The 15871-nt window shown below is 43.2% G+C and overlaps 1 protein-coding gene across 2 annotated transcripts in view; it reads left to right on the top strand.

Moving 5' to 3' along the window:
- TULP4 (TUB like protein 4) overlaps positions 1 to 15871 on the top strand; it is a 379716-nt gene that overhangs the window by 187877 nt on the left and 175968 nt on the right. For both annotated transcript variants that reach the window (XM_044288804.1, XM_044288805.1), the window contains one exon: positions 4120 to 4281. In XM_044288804.1, the coding sequence (XP_044144739.1) occupies positions 4120 to 4281 (162 nt within the window). The remainder of the gene's footprint in view (positions 1 to 4119; positions 4282 to 15871) is intronic.

Raw genomic sequence — 15871 nt, 5'->3', positions numbered from 1 at the left:
CCATGTGCCCATACAGCAGTTTGCAACCACATATGGAGGTGCTCATGTAAGCTGCAGAATCAGGGGGATAAATATTGAGGTTTGTTGTGCTGTTAACCCTTGCTGTGTTACAGTAAAAAAATTATTAAAATGGACAATCGCAGTGGACCACGTAACAGCCAGAGAGAAGATGAGCTGTTTATACTCAATGGCTGTGATGTGGTCCGCTGCGATTGGACAGCTCACAGCCAGGAAGAAGGAAACACCCCCTAAGAAACTCGGCCATCTCCTCCCCCCTGTACCGATGCTATTGATTTAGCATACAGGATGCCAAAACAAAACGGGCACAGCGGGGCAACTGAGCCGCGTATCAGTAAAAATATAGTGCAATGACCTCTCCTAATCTTGGACTTCAACGTGATGTATTGATTTTAGAAAGTACAAACTGATGAAAGATCCTCTTTAAGAGCCAGAGAGAGTGCACGCCCCCTATAGGCGTTGACAGGCATTGCTGTCAGGAAGCAGGCCTCAGCCTGCATGAAGGAGGGAACATTGCTACTCCAGTGGCTGAGCACGCTAGGCAGGGCAAGATGGATACTGGCAGGTCCAGGCATTCGGAGAGCTGGAAAATTGAAGCGGCTGAGCAGAGAGGAGCAGCGGTGGGCACAAACTACCACCATGACAGTACCCCCTCGTCCTTATGCCCCTTCTTGTTTAGTCTGGTGGTCAGGGCTGTTGCAAAAAAAATAAAAATTCAGAAGGACTGGTGCATTAATGTTTTGAGAAGATTCAAAGGATCTCTCCTCTGGACCAAAATATTTCCAGTCCACCAGATAGAAAGTCTTGCCTCTAGATTTGCTTGAATTATTATTATAAGAAAGCTAGGCCCGAGTGAGCAGGAACACCCAGTTGTCAGTAGGCAGAAAAGTCCAATATAATGTCCAACAGTGGAGGTGAGCGAAGATTCAAAGATTTGATTTGGACGCTTTGCTGCGTTCCAAATTAATTTGTCACTAAATGTGTTAAATCAGTTATATCCCACATAATCACAAGTATTTATTAAAGCAATCAATCACAAGCATGGATCAGTCAGGATTTCCACACATCCGTGCCTGATGCCTCAGACTAGATCATTCTGGCAGTAATGTTCTGACTGCATAAAACTTAAAAATGGAGAATACTTTAGTCAGGTACAATTGGCACAATTCATGTTCATTAACCACTTAAAGTTTTGTCCAGGCTTTTTAATATTGATGACCTAGGGTGGCAACAGCATGAGGAGTAAACATAGTGACCCAATCACAGAGTGGGGAGGTGGGGGGCAGTGGCAGTAGGCAACAGCAGTAACATCACAAGATAATGGCGGTAGGAGAAGATGACAACAGAGGCATCAAGTGTGTGGTAGCATCAGAATAGTGGCTGACGCACATGGCCAGAAGTAACTGGCTATTTTTCACAATGTTCTGGTGTGGCAGCACACTGCAGTCAGAACATTACTGCCAGAATGATCTAGTCTAAGGCATCAGGCACGGATGTGTGGAAATCCTGACTGGTCCATGCCCGATTCATCTTCATAAAGGTTAATCTCTCAATTATTTGTGTTGAAAGACAAGTTCTCTTTGGTATAACTATGCCCTCTGTGGCACTAAATGCCCACTTTGATGCCACACTACTGGCTGGGCAAGAAAACCGCTGCCACAATTCAACTTTGGCTGCCCAGTAGTTCAAGGGATCTTGGATCTGGGGTGACAAGGTACAATCCAAGTATGCCACCACCTGCTAGTTCAGATTCTTCTACATGTCCTGCTGCTGGCTGGTTTCTTCAGTAGGCAGGTGAAAAATAGTAGTTGTTTATCATCCCTCTTAACAGGTGTGTAATAAAAAAAAAAGCGAGGGTCTCATGGAGAGCCAGTAGTCATCCCTCTACCGAATGTTGATAAAGCATCTGTCACTACGCAAGGAACATAGCATGCATCTGACCATTTGTGCAAGGGACTCATCTCCACTGCTTACTGCCACTGTCTGTCGGTGTAATCTGCCTGGTCTTCCTCATGGCCTTCCTGATCCTCTCTTGTTGTTTGTGCAGATAAACCACCCATTTCTGTATACATTTTGTGGGCATCATTTCTTTGTCCTCCTCCCCACAAGTGGCCGTGAGATGTAGGCGCCACGTCCATGGCCAGCCAGTTTTATCAGCATCTGCTTTAGGATGTGAAGGAGTGGAATGATGCAGTTCATCTCGTAGTCTTAAGTGGCCTCCTCAAAGGGCCTGAGCAAGTGGCAGATGTCACGCATGAGCTGCCATTGGCTAACATCGAAGTAAGGCTACTTTCACACCAGTGTTTTTTCTGGATCCGTCATGGATCATCAAAAACGCTAACAGTCTGCATCTGTTATGAACGGATCCGATTGTATTATCTTTAAAATAGCTATGACAGATCCGTCATGAACACCATGACAATGGGGGACAGATCCGTTTCTATTGTGCCAGAGAAAACTGACCCATCCCCATTGACTTACATTGTGAAACATGACAGGTGCTCAGAAAGTCAGAGCTGCTTCAAAAATTGTAAATTCACATTTTTGTACCATAGTTTGTAAATGCTATATTTTTTTTTACCCAAACATTATTTTTTTTATCAAAGACATGTAGAACAATAAATTTAGCGAAAAATTTAGATATGGATGTCGTTTTTTTTTGCAAAATTTTACAACTGAAAGTGAGCAGAAGTGTAAAAAGTGGCCTGGTTATTAAGGGTGTTTCAGCTAGGGGGGGGTTGAAGTGGTTAAAGGGATTCTGTCACCTCTTTTTACCCTATAGAGATGCGGACATGTACGGCTAGAACTCCTCTAGCATGTCCGCAAAATACCTGTCCCATATCTCTGAGTGGTTTTATTGAGTGTAAAAAATTATTTTATATATATATATATATATATATATATATATATATATGTGTAAATCAGCCTGGTAAGGAGCCCTAGGGGCTGTACTAACGGTTCTAGAGCCCAGACATGCCCCCTGTGAAGGAGCTCAGCACCGCCTCGTCGTAATCTCGAGGTGCGCAAGCTCGCGCAGTGCTGGCATGGTGTTCCTTTCTTGTGCTGGCATCACCGCGAGATTACGGTGATCTGACTTTGTGAGCAAGGAAGAGATTTGTGGATACAGGCGGTGCTGGGCTCCAGAACGGTTAGTGCAGCCCCTTTGGCTCCTTACCAGGCTGATTTACATATCTATAAAATCATAAAAAAAATAAAAAAAAACTCTGAGATATGGGACAGGTATATTGCGGACATGCTAGCGACGATCTAGCCGTGCATGTCTGCATCTCTATAGGGTAAAAATAGGTGACTGAATCCCTTTTAAGGTTTACTTGCTTTTTGCTTTTCAGCAACAGATTTTTTTTTTTTTTTTAATTTTTTCTTTGTAGTAATTTTCTTAAATGAATTCCAGAATCTAGAGATAAGGTGGCTCTCCTGCACAGGTGAGGAAAGGGAGCACAAATCTCTGACTCACCCTTTCACTAAAAGTAAGGCCTCATGCACACGGCCGTGTTCCGTGGCCGAGAGCGGACTGTGGAAACCCGGCCGGGATTCCTGCTGACAGCATGAGCGCACGGCATCATTGGTTGCTATGACGCCGTGCGCTTCATGCAGCCGCTGCTGTACAGTAATACACTAGTATTGTGTATTACTGTACAGCAGCGGCTGCATGAAGGGCATGGCGTCATAGCTAGTATAGTGTATTACTGTACAGCAGCGGCTGCATGAAGCGCACGGCGTCATAGCAACCAATGACGCCGTGCGCTCATGCTGTCAGCAGGAATCCCGGCCGGGTTTCCACGGTCCGCTCTTGGCTGCGGAACACAGCCGTGTGCATCAGCCTAATTCAATTAAAAGTGTTGGAAGAGATTGGCACTCCACCTCGTGGATCACTCTGAGAAACAATTTATTTCATAGACCATTCACATATAAATAATCAACATAAAATAAAATAAGAAAAGGTAAAAACAGCAAAAATACTTAAATGATCCTCTCTATTTGTCTCAATTGTATCTTAATTTTTTATTCTTGTGTGTCATCTTTTATTGCTATATTCTTTATTACTGACAAACTAATGGTGTTCTATTAAATCCTTAATAGGTTAGTGACTTTACTTGGAGTCATGATGGCACTCAAGCTTTGATATCCTACAGAGATGGATTTGTGCTTGTGGGCTCCGTGAGTGGTCAGCGACATTGGTCATCAGAGATAAACCTGGAAAGTCAAATTACATGTGGTATTTGGACACCGGATGATCAACAGGTAACATAGATCAACTAAATGGCAAAAATATAGTGTATTTAACTTCTGAAAAATATTTTCAATATGCAACTGATACGGCTTTAACATTAATTACTGTGAATTTTCTCTGAAATTGCGGGTTCCCATCAGAGCTCTTTACATTTGATAAGAATAAGAATCCATGACATGTACCGTATTTCCTTCCGAGTCCGGGTCACTACTGCAATAGGGCTCTCCTATTCACAGGATAGAGAATAACTATTAGATCAATGGAGGGTCCTACCACTGAGTCACCCAGCAATCACAAGAACAAGGACCCTGTACCCCACAGGACCACCCAAAATGAACAGAGCAGCAGGTTGGCATGTGCACTGCCATTCCATTAATTTCTAGTGCTGTACTCTATCTCCAGCCGCCCCATAAAGATCAGTTAAGGTCCTGGCGGTAGGAACCCCAGCGATCTAATAGTTATCTCCTATCCTGTGGCTAGGGGATAACTTGAAATTACTAGAATACCCCTTTAAGTAGTGACTTTGCCCACTGAGGCCATGTACCTTTCATATAAAAGAGACACACCTTAAAGGCACATGATGTGTGTAAATCTAACGAGTTGAAGAGGTTGTCTCACCTCCTGATTTCAGTCCTCTGCGCACGGCTCCTGGGGCACTTCTTGAGCTGTAGTGGGGATGATTCCTCTGCTGTGAGTGATGAAGCAAGCAGTGTTGGGATAATATAATACCACCTTTGCCTGTACGTGCACGCTCCTGAGACTGCTAGTTCATCAGAATCATTAGCAGTCTCAGCGGAACAGGCCCTGTGCAGATCGTAACAACCAATGGTAAGTGGTTGGGGCAATCTGTTTCTTACAGGAGAGGATGACGGAGTTTGAGAAGTGGCCAGGAATGGGAGCTAATGCACGTGCGTGCAGTCCTGTGCATGCGCGCTCCATCAATTCCCAGCCACCAGAAAGGCTGTCTTTTTTTTTTCTTGTGTGCGCAATCACACACCGCTGCTCTATTGTCCATAACCCCTACAAACATGACCATAACCCCTAGAAACGTGCAGTCAATAAAATGGAAGAAAAAGATACGGGGGAACCAGAACCATTACTGCTAAAGGAACTGCATTAGTAAGTTACTTATATTAATGTTATACACTTAATAAATATAACTTGATTAAATAAATTCCTTTCCTGCCAGGAAATCAACAGGTAGGCTGAACAAACAAGAGTTTGTGCATAGGTAGTGCAAATAAAGTTGTTGTAGATGGAATAAATGTGTATACTTCTTTACTCATCAACATATTTTATGAGTACCATGATAGCTGACATTTTCACTATATAAAGCCTCTACACAAACATGATAAACTCACAAGGTCAACAATCGTAAACTGGCTGCACATCTCTTTCCAGTGGACACTTCTAGAAAGTCAGTTAACCAATTACATCGGGACTTCCCTTCTGCACAGAACCTTTTCTTCATAACTGGATTTTCTGTAAAACGTCTCTTCTATCCTGTCACTTCTAACTGATTTTCATAAAATATACCCAAAAACACATTCGAGCAGCCCTGATTTTTACAAAAACTGCAAATTGTCGTAAATAAGAGGATGAGCTCTGCATAGCTGTACAGATTTAGGGGTTTCTGTCACCAGAATTAATCCTATTAAACTAGCTGACATTAGTCGACGTGCTAATATCATCTGAACCTAACTAGTCTATTCCTACTTTTATCTATGCCCCTGTTACTCCAGAAATATAACTTTTATCATATGCTAATAAGCCTCTAGGAGCAGTGGAACGTTGCCCCTGCTCCTAGAGACTCCGTTCTCCCACCTCTGGCCACACCCTGCTACACTAGATTGACAGGGCAAGGCAGCGTTGAACTCCTACTGCCAGCCCTGTCTGCTGTGTAAATAATGTGCCTGCGCCTTCCCGTTCAGTATTCGGCATAGTGAGTGAAGGGCCCTCTCCTGCTGCCGGCTTCCTCACTGCGCCTGGGCCGAATACTGAACGGCGCAAGATTTACCCAGTGCACAGGGCCGGCAGTTGAAAGTGAAGGCTGCTTGGCCCTGTCAATCTAGTGTAGCAGGGCGTGGCCAAAGGTGGGAGAACGGAGCCTCTAGGAGCAGGGGCAACGCCCCCCTGCACCTAGAGGCTAATTAGCATATTATAAATTATATTTCTGGAGTAATAGGGACATAGATAAAAGTAGGAATAGGCTAGTTAGGTTCAGCTGACATTAGCACGTCGCTAATGTCGGCTAGTTTAATAGGGTTTATTCTGCTGACAGAAACCCTTTAACCCTTTCCCGACCTTTGACATACTGTTACGTCATGCGAACCACGCGAGTTCCCTCAATTTGACGTAATAGTACGTCATAGGGATCGCGCGGGCACGGCAGTCCGTGGTAGCCGGGCCCCTGCTGTATCCACCTGCATCGCTGTAAAAGCCGATGCCAGCGGATTAACCCCTTCTATGCCTCGATCTGCGCTGACCGCGACATAGAAGAGGTTTGTGTCGGGTGAGGGAGAGCGGAGAGTCCCCGCGCTGCTGTGGCGGGGGCCCGATGCGACACAAGGCAGCCTGATGCCATGCAGAGGCTGCCCAATTCCTTGCACGGTATCGGGAACTGCCTTCTACGGGAGCCGAGGAGGCAACCTGTTATTGTATGACTCGGTGTCATACACTAACAGGCAATGCATTACAATACAAATGTATTGTAATTCATTGCAGAGGGGATCAGACCCCCAAAAGTGAATGTCATAAATAAAGTAAAGTAAAAAAAAAAAGTTTTTAATGAAGTAATAAAATGTATAGTAAGTAAAAAGAAAAAAAAAATTTCCCCTTATTTTATAATAAAAAAAAACTGAAAACAAAAACAAAACCCACACATATTAGGTATCGCCGCGTCCGTAATAACTGGCTCTATAAATATATCACATGATCCACCCTGTCCGCTAAACACCATAAAAAATAAAAACTGTGTAAAAAAAAAAAGCCATTTTTGTCACCTTACATCACAAAAAATGCAACACCAATCGATCAAAAAGGCGTCTGCCCCCCAAAATGGTATCAATAAAACCATCACCTCATCCCGCAAAAAATTAGCCCCTACCTAAAACAATCGCCAAAAAAATAAAAAATAAATATAGCTGTCAGAACATGGAGACACTAAAACATCATTTTTTTGTTTCAAAATTGCTATTATTGTGCTAAAGTGAAAAACATAAAAAAAAATACATATTAGGTATCGCTACATCCGTAACAAACAGCTCTATAAAAATATCACATGACCTAACCACTCAGATGAACGCCGTAAAAAAACTAAAGAAATACGCTGTAAAAAAAATATTACATCACATTACATCACAAAAATTGCAACAGCAAGTGATCAAAAAGATAGTACCAATCAATCCGTCACCTCATCCCGCAAAAAATTAGACCCTACCTGAGAGAATCGGTCAAAAAAAAAAAAAACTATGGCTCTCAGACTATGAGACGCTAAAATATCATTATTTCGGATAAAAAAAATGCTATTATTGTGTAAAACTTAAATAAGAAAAAGTAGACATTTTAGGTATTGCCACGCACTACTGTCAGACCTGCCCCTCTAAATCGGGCCTCTGCATTGGAGAGTGCTTTCAAGTTTATCACACCTCCACTGATATCCATTAAGTCCATTTCACTAATTTCTTAATTAATTCATGGCAAGACATTTTCAGTTGAGCATTTTTCCATTTGGCAATCCAATAATAGCTCCCCCCAAAAAATAAAAAAATAAAATAAAAACCTTAAAAATTCCCATTATACCCCTAGATGAATACATTGAAATGTGTCATTTTATTAAATGAGGCAATTCTTCAATTTTCTTTTATGTTCTGGCACCCCTAGAGCCTCGATTTTGCGGTTTTCACTGTTGGGGTGAGTGTCTTCAAATGCGACATGGTGCCTGAAAATTATTCCAGCAAAATCTGCCTTCCAAAAGCCACACGGTGTTCCTCCCATTCTGAGCCCTGCTGTGTGCTCATACAGCACTTTACAACCACATATGGGGTGTTGACGTATTCAGGAGAAAATGGGTAACAGATTATGGGGTGCATTTTCTCCTGATACCCCTTGTTTAAATGACAAATTTGGGCCTAAAGCGAGATATTCTTGTAAAATATGACATTTTTCATTTTCACTGCCAAGTCTTTCTAAATTCTATGAAACTGCTATTGGGCCAAAGTGCTCAGTGCACCCCTTGAAAAATTCCTTAGGGGGTGTATTTTCCATAATGGGGTAACTTTTGGTGTTTTTTAACTGTTGGAGTGCCTCAGGGTGTCTTCAAATGCGACATGGTGCCTGAAAATTATTCCAGCGAAATCTGCCTTCCAAAAGCCACACGGTGTTCCTCCCATTCTGAGCCCCGCTGTGTGCTTATACAGCACTTTACAACCACATATGGGGTGTTGATGTATTCAGGAGAAAATGGGTAACAGATTATGGGGTGCAGTTTCTCCTGATACCCCTTGTTTAAATGACAAATTTGGGCCTAAAGCGAGATATTCTTGTAAAATATGACATTTTTCATTTTCACTGCCAAGTCTTTCTAAATTCTATGAAACGGCTATTGGGCAAATTTGGGCCTAAAGCGAGATATTCTTGTAAAATATGACATTTTTCATTTTCACTGCCAAATCTTTCTAAATTCTATGAAACGGCTATTGGGCCAAAGTGCTCAGTGCACCCCTTAAAAAAAAATCCTTAGGGGGTGTATTCTCCATAATGGGGTAACTTTGTGTTTTTTTTTAACTGTTGGGGTGCCTCAGGGTGTCTTCAAATGCGACATGGTGCCTGAAAATTATTCCAGCAAAATCTGCCTTCCTAAAGCCACACGGTGTTCCTCCCATTCTGAGCCCCTCTGTGTGCTCATACAGCACTTTACAACCACATATGGGGTGTTTCTGTAAACTTAAGAATCAGGGTAACAAATATTAAGATTTATTTTGCTGTTAACCCATGCTGAATTGCAGGAGAAATGGATCTAAAGTGAAAGATCTGCAAATAAATTTGAAATTTTAAAAATTCACCTCCATTTTCCATTAATTCTGGTGGAACACTTAAAGGGTTAACAACGTTTGTAAAATTAGTTTTGAATACCTTGAGGGGTGTAGTTTCTAAAATGGGGTCATTTTTGGGTGGTTTCTATTATATAAGTCCCACAAAGTGACTTCAGACATGAACTGGTCCTTAAAAAGTGGGTTTTGGAAATGTTCTGAAAATTTTTAAAATTTGCTTCTAAACTTCTAAGCCTTCTAACAGCCCAAAAAAATAAAATTACATTTACAAAATGATGCAAACATGAAGTAGACATATGGTAAAAGTAAAGTAATAACTAATTTGTAAGTTACCACTGTCTGTCAGAGAACCAGAGAAATTCAAATTTAGAAAGTTGCAAATTTTCTCAAAATTTTCTGTTAATTTTGGCATTTTTTAAAAATAAAGGTGAAACATATTGACTCAAATTTACCACTAACATGAAGTACGATATGTCACGAGAAAACAATCTCAGAATCGCTTATATAAGTAAAAGCGTTCCAGAGTTTTTACCACATAAAGTGAAACATGTCAGATTTGCAAAATGTGGCTTGGTCCTTATGGTGGAATCTAGCTTGGTCTTGAAGGGGCTAATAAATCTGACTTAGCCAAAAGTGACTTTGGACATATGTAAAAGTGGAGTAAGATGTAAGTGTAATGATAAATCTGACAGTTTGTGCGTGAGCGTTTAACATGTAATGGCACAGTTCAAAGTATGTAGTAATCTCTGCATAATACTGTGGTAGGTTTATGTTATTTAAAATATAATGCCAGAATTCCAGTGTATACTGTGACAAAATCTATCAAAATCATAGTATACGTTATATAGAATTGTAGTGAATTCTGCCATTCTTTCCTACAGAGATTTTTGTTGTTTTTTTTCTTTTTTTTTTTAAAGTTTATTAAAAACAACAAATCCAGTTGAAATACACAGCACACCTCTGAGCACTGAGAGTTTCGAAACGCAGTTTGAACGGAGTCTGTACATTAAAGAGAAACTAAACTTTTGACATTTTTAACATGTCCCTAATGCCCTAACAGTTTTTGTAATATACTTTATTAATGTATTTTGAATTGTTAATGCACTTTTCCCTCCCTAAAGTGCGTCTTTCCCTGTGCGCTTAAAATTCACTTTTCTGTACACCACTGACTTCTCAGCTGTGTACGGACTACACATTTTCTCAATGGGGCCGCAGTGGAGTGAGTACGGGCAGGAGCGCATATTGCTGCTCCTACCCGTGCCCCCCGGAGGATTACTAAATGCTGGCATAGCACATGGGTACCCTGTAACAATGTGCTATGCCAGGATTAGCTGAGTGGGGCCGGCTCCTCCCTGTGCACACTTTACGAAGCTAAATATAAGAATATGAGGAAAAATAGTACAATGCTTTTCAAGCACTATAATAATGTGGTTGCATAAGTGAGAAAACGGTCTTATATTTGGGGATGTGGTTGTGTTCAGAATTGGCCAATACATTTAGGGCTCATGCACATGACCATAGTTTCTGTCAATATCCGATCAGATCTGATGCAGACCCATTCATTTCACCGGGGCTGCAAAAGATGCAGACAGCACACCGTGTGCTGTTCGCATCCGCACATCCTTTCCCATAAAAAGATAGAACATGTCCTATTCTTGTCTGTTTATGCTAACAAGGATAGGATATTTCTATTGAAGTGAAAAAGAAAATGGCGATCTGTGTATTGCGGATCTGCAAAACACTTACGACCATGTGCATGAGCACTTAAACTAATGTTAAATAGTAGTCAGTACCCAGCTGCCATCATGTAAGGTGAGTCTGATGAAGCCCATATAAAGTTTAGCTGTTCTAGGAGGTGTGGTAAGGTGAACAGAAAAGTGTATGGTAAAGTCCTGGAAGGGGTGTATATCCCACCCAGCTTCCTCAACTGGGTGAGGTAAATAAAATCCAGTCGGTTAAAATGGTCTCAGCAATGTGTAGGTTGCTGAGACAGTTTTGTTAAGTTTATGGGCTGAATTTTATTGGACTGGGAGAAGGTAGGCTCAGTAGAGGGACCACCCCAGTCCACCCCATTCCGGGACAGGTTTTCACCTAGCCTGAGGGAACCCCAGCTGAAGCCAGCTGAGATCATCAAGGGGAAATAAAGCACAGTCCAGGCTGTGAGTCTAGGGGAGAGTAATGCTCGGATCTCGGAACGTCAGGGACAGCAGAAGCCACCCAGCGAAGTGAATATTGATGAGCTGTGCGGCTTCTGCTGTCCCTGACGTTCCGAGATCCCATAGCTTTCTACTGGGCATGCACGGGATCTCGGAACATCGGGGACAGCAGAAGCGGCCCAGCGAAGTGAATATTGATTAACTGGGCGGCGCTTCAAAGCGGCAGTTGGGGCGAGGCTGGCTGGGCGCACGTGAAGCTGAAACGCCGCCCCTTGGGAAGAAAGAAGACGATTCTATCAGGTTATGTAAAAACATGAGTTTACTACAGGGATACTCAACTGGCGGACCGCAGTCCAAATACGGACCACGGCCGCCAGTTGTCCGGACCCCGGCCATCCTTCAGAGCACTCCTCCTCCTCCTGCACACTGTACCGTGCAGGAGGAGGAGCTTACGGCACACTTCCTCCTGTCCCAGGGGCGCAGTGAGAGACGGCTCCTTCCACATGCAGACACCAGCGCTTTCATCCGGCACCTGCACGTGGAGGGAGCTTTCTCCCTCAGTGCGCTCACAGGTCCCTCCTCCCCTGCAGCAGCGACAGCACGTAAGGGAGCTTCAAGCTCCAAAGGACACTTACGTGCTGCTGGAGAGGGGAGGGACAACACCACTGCATTAATGAAATAAATGTCACATTTGGGAAGGAAGGGGGGCGTGGAGAGGGCTACAGAGAGACGTCACTGACTGCAGGAAAGGACTCCAGTCAGTGTCGTGTTCCCATCTCTCCTGGGCCATCTTCTTTAAAATTAAAGGTAACCTGATTAAATAAAGTGATAAAGCTCCATCAAACCATGATAGTTTTGTTCTGCATCCAATTCCCATTATTGGGGCATTGGATGCGGAACCCTTAGTTTCAATGGAGCGGAAAAAAATGCAGACAGCACACAGTGTGCTGTCTGCATCTCTTGTGACCCCATTGTGATTAAGGGGTCCACATCCAATCCCCCAAAAATGGGAATTGGATGCGGAACAAAACTATCATATGTCTGTTCTGTGGCTTGGGTTGCCACCCGGCCAATAGTTCACCAGCAAGGCTGGTATTTTAGTTCCCTTGCCGGTGCCAGAATTTTCCTGTAAGGACTGTTAGGGTACTTTCACACTTGCGGCAGGACGGATCCGACAGGCTGTTCTTCACCCTGTCATATCCGTCCTGCCGCTATTTTGTCAGACTGCCACTCCCCATGGACTATAGCGGGAGTGGAGCTATGGCGCAGCACGGCAGTGCGCGGTGGTGATCACCACACTAAAAAGTTGGACATGCAGGACTTTTAGTCCAGCAATCTCTGGCCGTGCTGTGCCGTAGCTCCGCCCCCTTCCCCTATTACGGTCAATGGGGACGGAGCGGCAGCACTTGCGGCATGGTGGATCCGGCGGGCTATTTACCTGCCAGAACAGCCTGCCAGATAGCCATGCCACAGGTGTGAAAATACTCTAAAAGACATTAAAAAATTTTTGGTCTTCTCCCTGCAGGAAAAAAATAAATCTGTGATAAAACTTAATAACAAAGAAAGTGTCACAGAAAATTGAGTCATGTAAAAATAAAAACAACTCCAAAATTATTTTGGCATCCCAAAAAATTAAAGTGGCCCATTACACCACCACATCGCTAAATCACAAAAAAGTGTCTGGCCATTAAATGGGCTGTTCAGTTTGAATAAGAAACCAGACAACACTTAGGAATAGGATGCAATAAAGAACAGAGCATTACCTACCTAGAAAATCCAGCACTGCTGTTCTGGTTCTCCCTACTAGGCTCTGTTTACTTGGGTGCAACAGCAACTTCACAAGTGACCGCTGCAGCCAATGGGCCAGCTTGGCTGCAGTGATCACATGTTATGGACATGACATCACCATCACAGCTGAGAAAACAGAACCCAGATTGGAAAACTTGCGCGGCAGTTCTAGAGTTGCAGGGTAAGTACCATTCTATTCTTTATTCAGGCTAATCTTCAGTGTTGTCCGTATACTTTCTGAAACTGGACAACCTTTTTTTTATTTGGTTCATTGGAGATGTTTAAAATGCAGTATGCTCCAAGTCATACTTTTTGACATTTTTGACATATCCATTGTAATAGAAATGTAAGAACATATAAAAAAAAAAAAATTGTGAAAAACACGTGAAATCCATGGGATTCGCAAACCAAAAATAAAAACCACTATAAGCAAGTGTGTATTTTTAATGGAGACCTAAGTGTACTATTATCTCATTCTGTTGCAATATTTAAAGATCATCAAAATTTTATTTTTAGGTCATAGCATCCAGCCCTAGGCTTATGAGGGATAGAATGTAGCCTAAGATAGAACACCAACGCTCAGACAGCAGGAGCAGGAAAGTTTCAGAGTAGCACACTAAAAACAATTATACATCAGAATGTAAATAGTTCTACAAAGTTTGCAAGACATTAAAAAGATGGCATCTTTACTGTTGGCATTCAGCTCGGACCTTCACCTGACTGCAGACCCACGTATGTGGACCTTTAATAAAAACTAGTTGAGTACCCCTGGTTTACTGTATTTATCAGGTGGACAGGTGGTATACTTACGATTCTAATACACATTAGAAGACTTGTGCAGTCATATATATAGCTAAATATGCTTATTGGGCCTGTCAGTGTCCCTTTAACCCTGTGGTCTGCAAGAGAATCTGTCATCACTGCCCTAACTGAGAGTGTAACCCCTTACAGAGGATTTTCCTGACATTTTCTTTGTTGCATTTTACAACAAAAGCCATGGTCCATAAACAGCTTACGACACATAAAAGGGATCTCATTGTTGAAAGGTATCAATTAGGAGAAGGGTAGAAAATAGTTTCCAAGGCATTAGTTATACTATGGAACACAGAGAAAAAGAATTAATGAAAAGACAAGGGGCCTACAGCAACAGGTAAGAATCTCCGGGAAGTACTGGTTAGTTACTGCGTGTGACACAGTCTCCTGTATTCCTCATATGTTTAGACTCTGGGGTAGGGGGGCAAGATGGAAGCCTTTTCTTAAAAAGAAACATCCGACAGAATGGCGTGGACTTCCGGTTCCGGCGCCCGCATGTAAGGTTGCAGCAAGGAAGAGCTCCCGCCACCCTCGACTATATCGACCGAAATACAGCCAAGATTATCGACTGTGGAGCGCTGAGAGAGGAACGTTTGTGCAGTAGAAGCCGTCGGGTTCTGTATGGACCATTTTGTGCTCAATATGGGCAGAAAGCAGAAAGGTAAAGGCGCCAGTGATCCGGCGGTACAGGGGCCGGAAGTAGCAGACAAGATGCCGGGCACAGTGACAGACAATTCCGAGGTTAGTAATAACTCTGATACTGGCCAGCGCGCATATATGTCGGACCTGAAAGAGTTGGATTATAAATCCCTAGCTATGGAGGTGGCAGCACACTTAGCCACGGATTTACAAACTACACTGGCAACAGCCATTAAAGCTTCGATGCAGCAGATCCAAGAAGATCTGAAACAGCAGAGTGCACGAATTGAGGAGACAGAGTCCCGAGTGCATGTGCTTGAAATTAACACAGAGGCTAACCTGGCGCAGACGAGACGGCTGATCATAGAAAACAGGAAGCGGTGGGAGCGCATAGAGGACCTTGAAAATAGGTCCCGACGTAGCAATCTAAGGATTGTAGGAGTCTCAGAGGAGGTTCCGGCAAAGGACTTGCTGAATTTTTGTGAGTCGGTGCTTCCTGAATGACTAGGAATATCGGAGAAATGTATTGTGGAGAGGGTGCATAGAGTTGGCCAGGGTGCCAGAGTGATAAGCAAAGATAACAATAGAGACAAACGGATGGACACTCGACCCAGGCAGGTCATTGTTAAATATTTGAATTTTCAGGACAAAGAGAACATCTTGCGTCAGTTCAAAAGAAGAATGGGAAGCCTTGAATGGAAAGGCGCTAGGCTCCTCATATTTGGAGATTACTCCGCAGACGTGTCCAAGCGAAGGAGAGCTTTCTCTAAAGTGTGCTCGGAGCTATACCAATGCAGCACCCGATTTGCTTTAATGTATCCGGCGATCCTGCGGATTTATAATGCCGATGGGAGCACGGACACTTTTGAATCCCCAGAAGAAGCGGTGAAAGTGCTTCAACTACAGATAGACATGATGGACTCCCCCTGGAACAGAAGGGCGGAAAGAAGAAAGAGTTCCGAGAGAGGCCGGATAGGTCCCCACAGATGAAACGATCCAGGAACCATGTGGAGGGGTCCACATCACACGAACCAGTTGAAAATTGTGACTGGGCAGAGGATTGAGCGGAATAAGAGGTGCCTCTCGATGGCGCAAGGGACGTACAAAAAATGTTGGTAATTGGGGCTGAAAAGGTGAACATTAAGTCTAGGGGT

This window comes from Bufo gargarizans, chromosome 4 (assembly GCF_014858855.1).
Source record: "Bufo gargarizans isolate SCDJY-AF-19 chromosome 4, ASM1485885v1, whole genome shotgun sequence".
NCBI lineage: Eukaryota > Metazoa > Chordata > Amphibia > Anura > Bufonidae > Bufo > Bufo gargarizans.
Note: the sequence above shows the minus strand (reverse complement) of the source record. Positions and strands in the feature narration are given on the sequence as shown.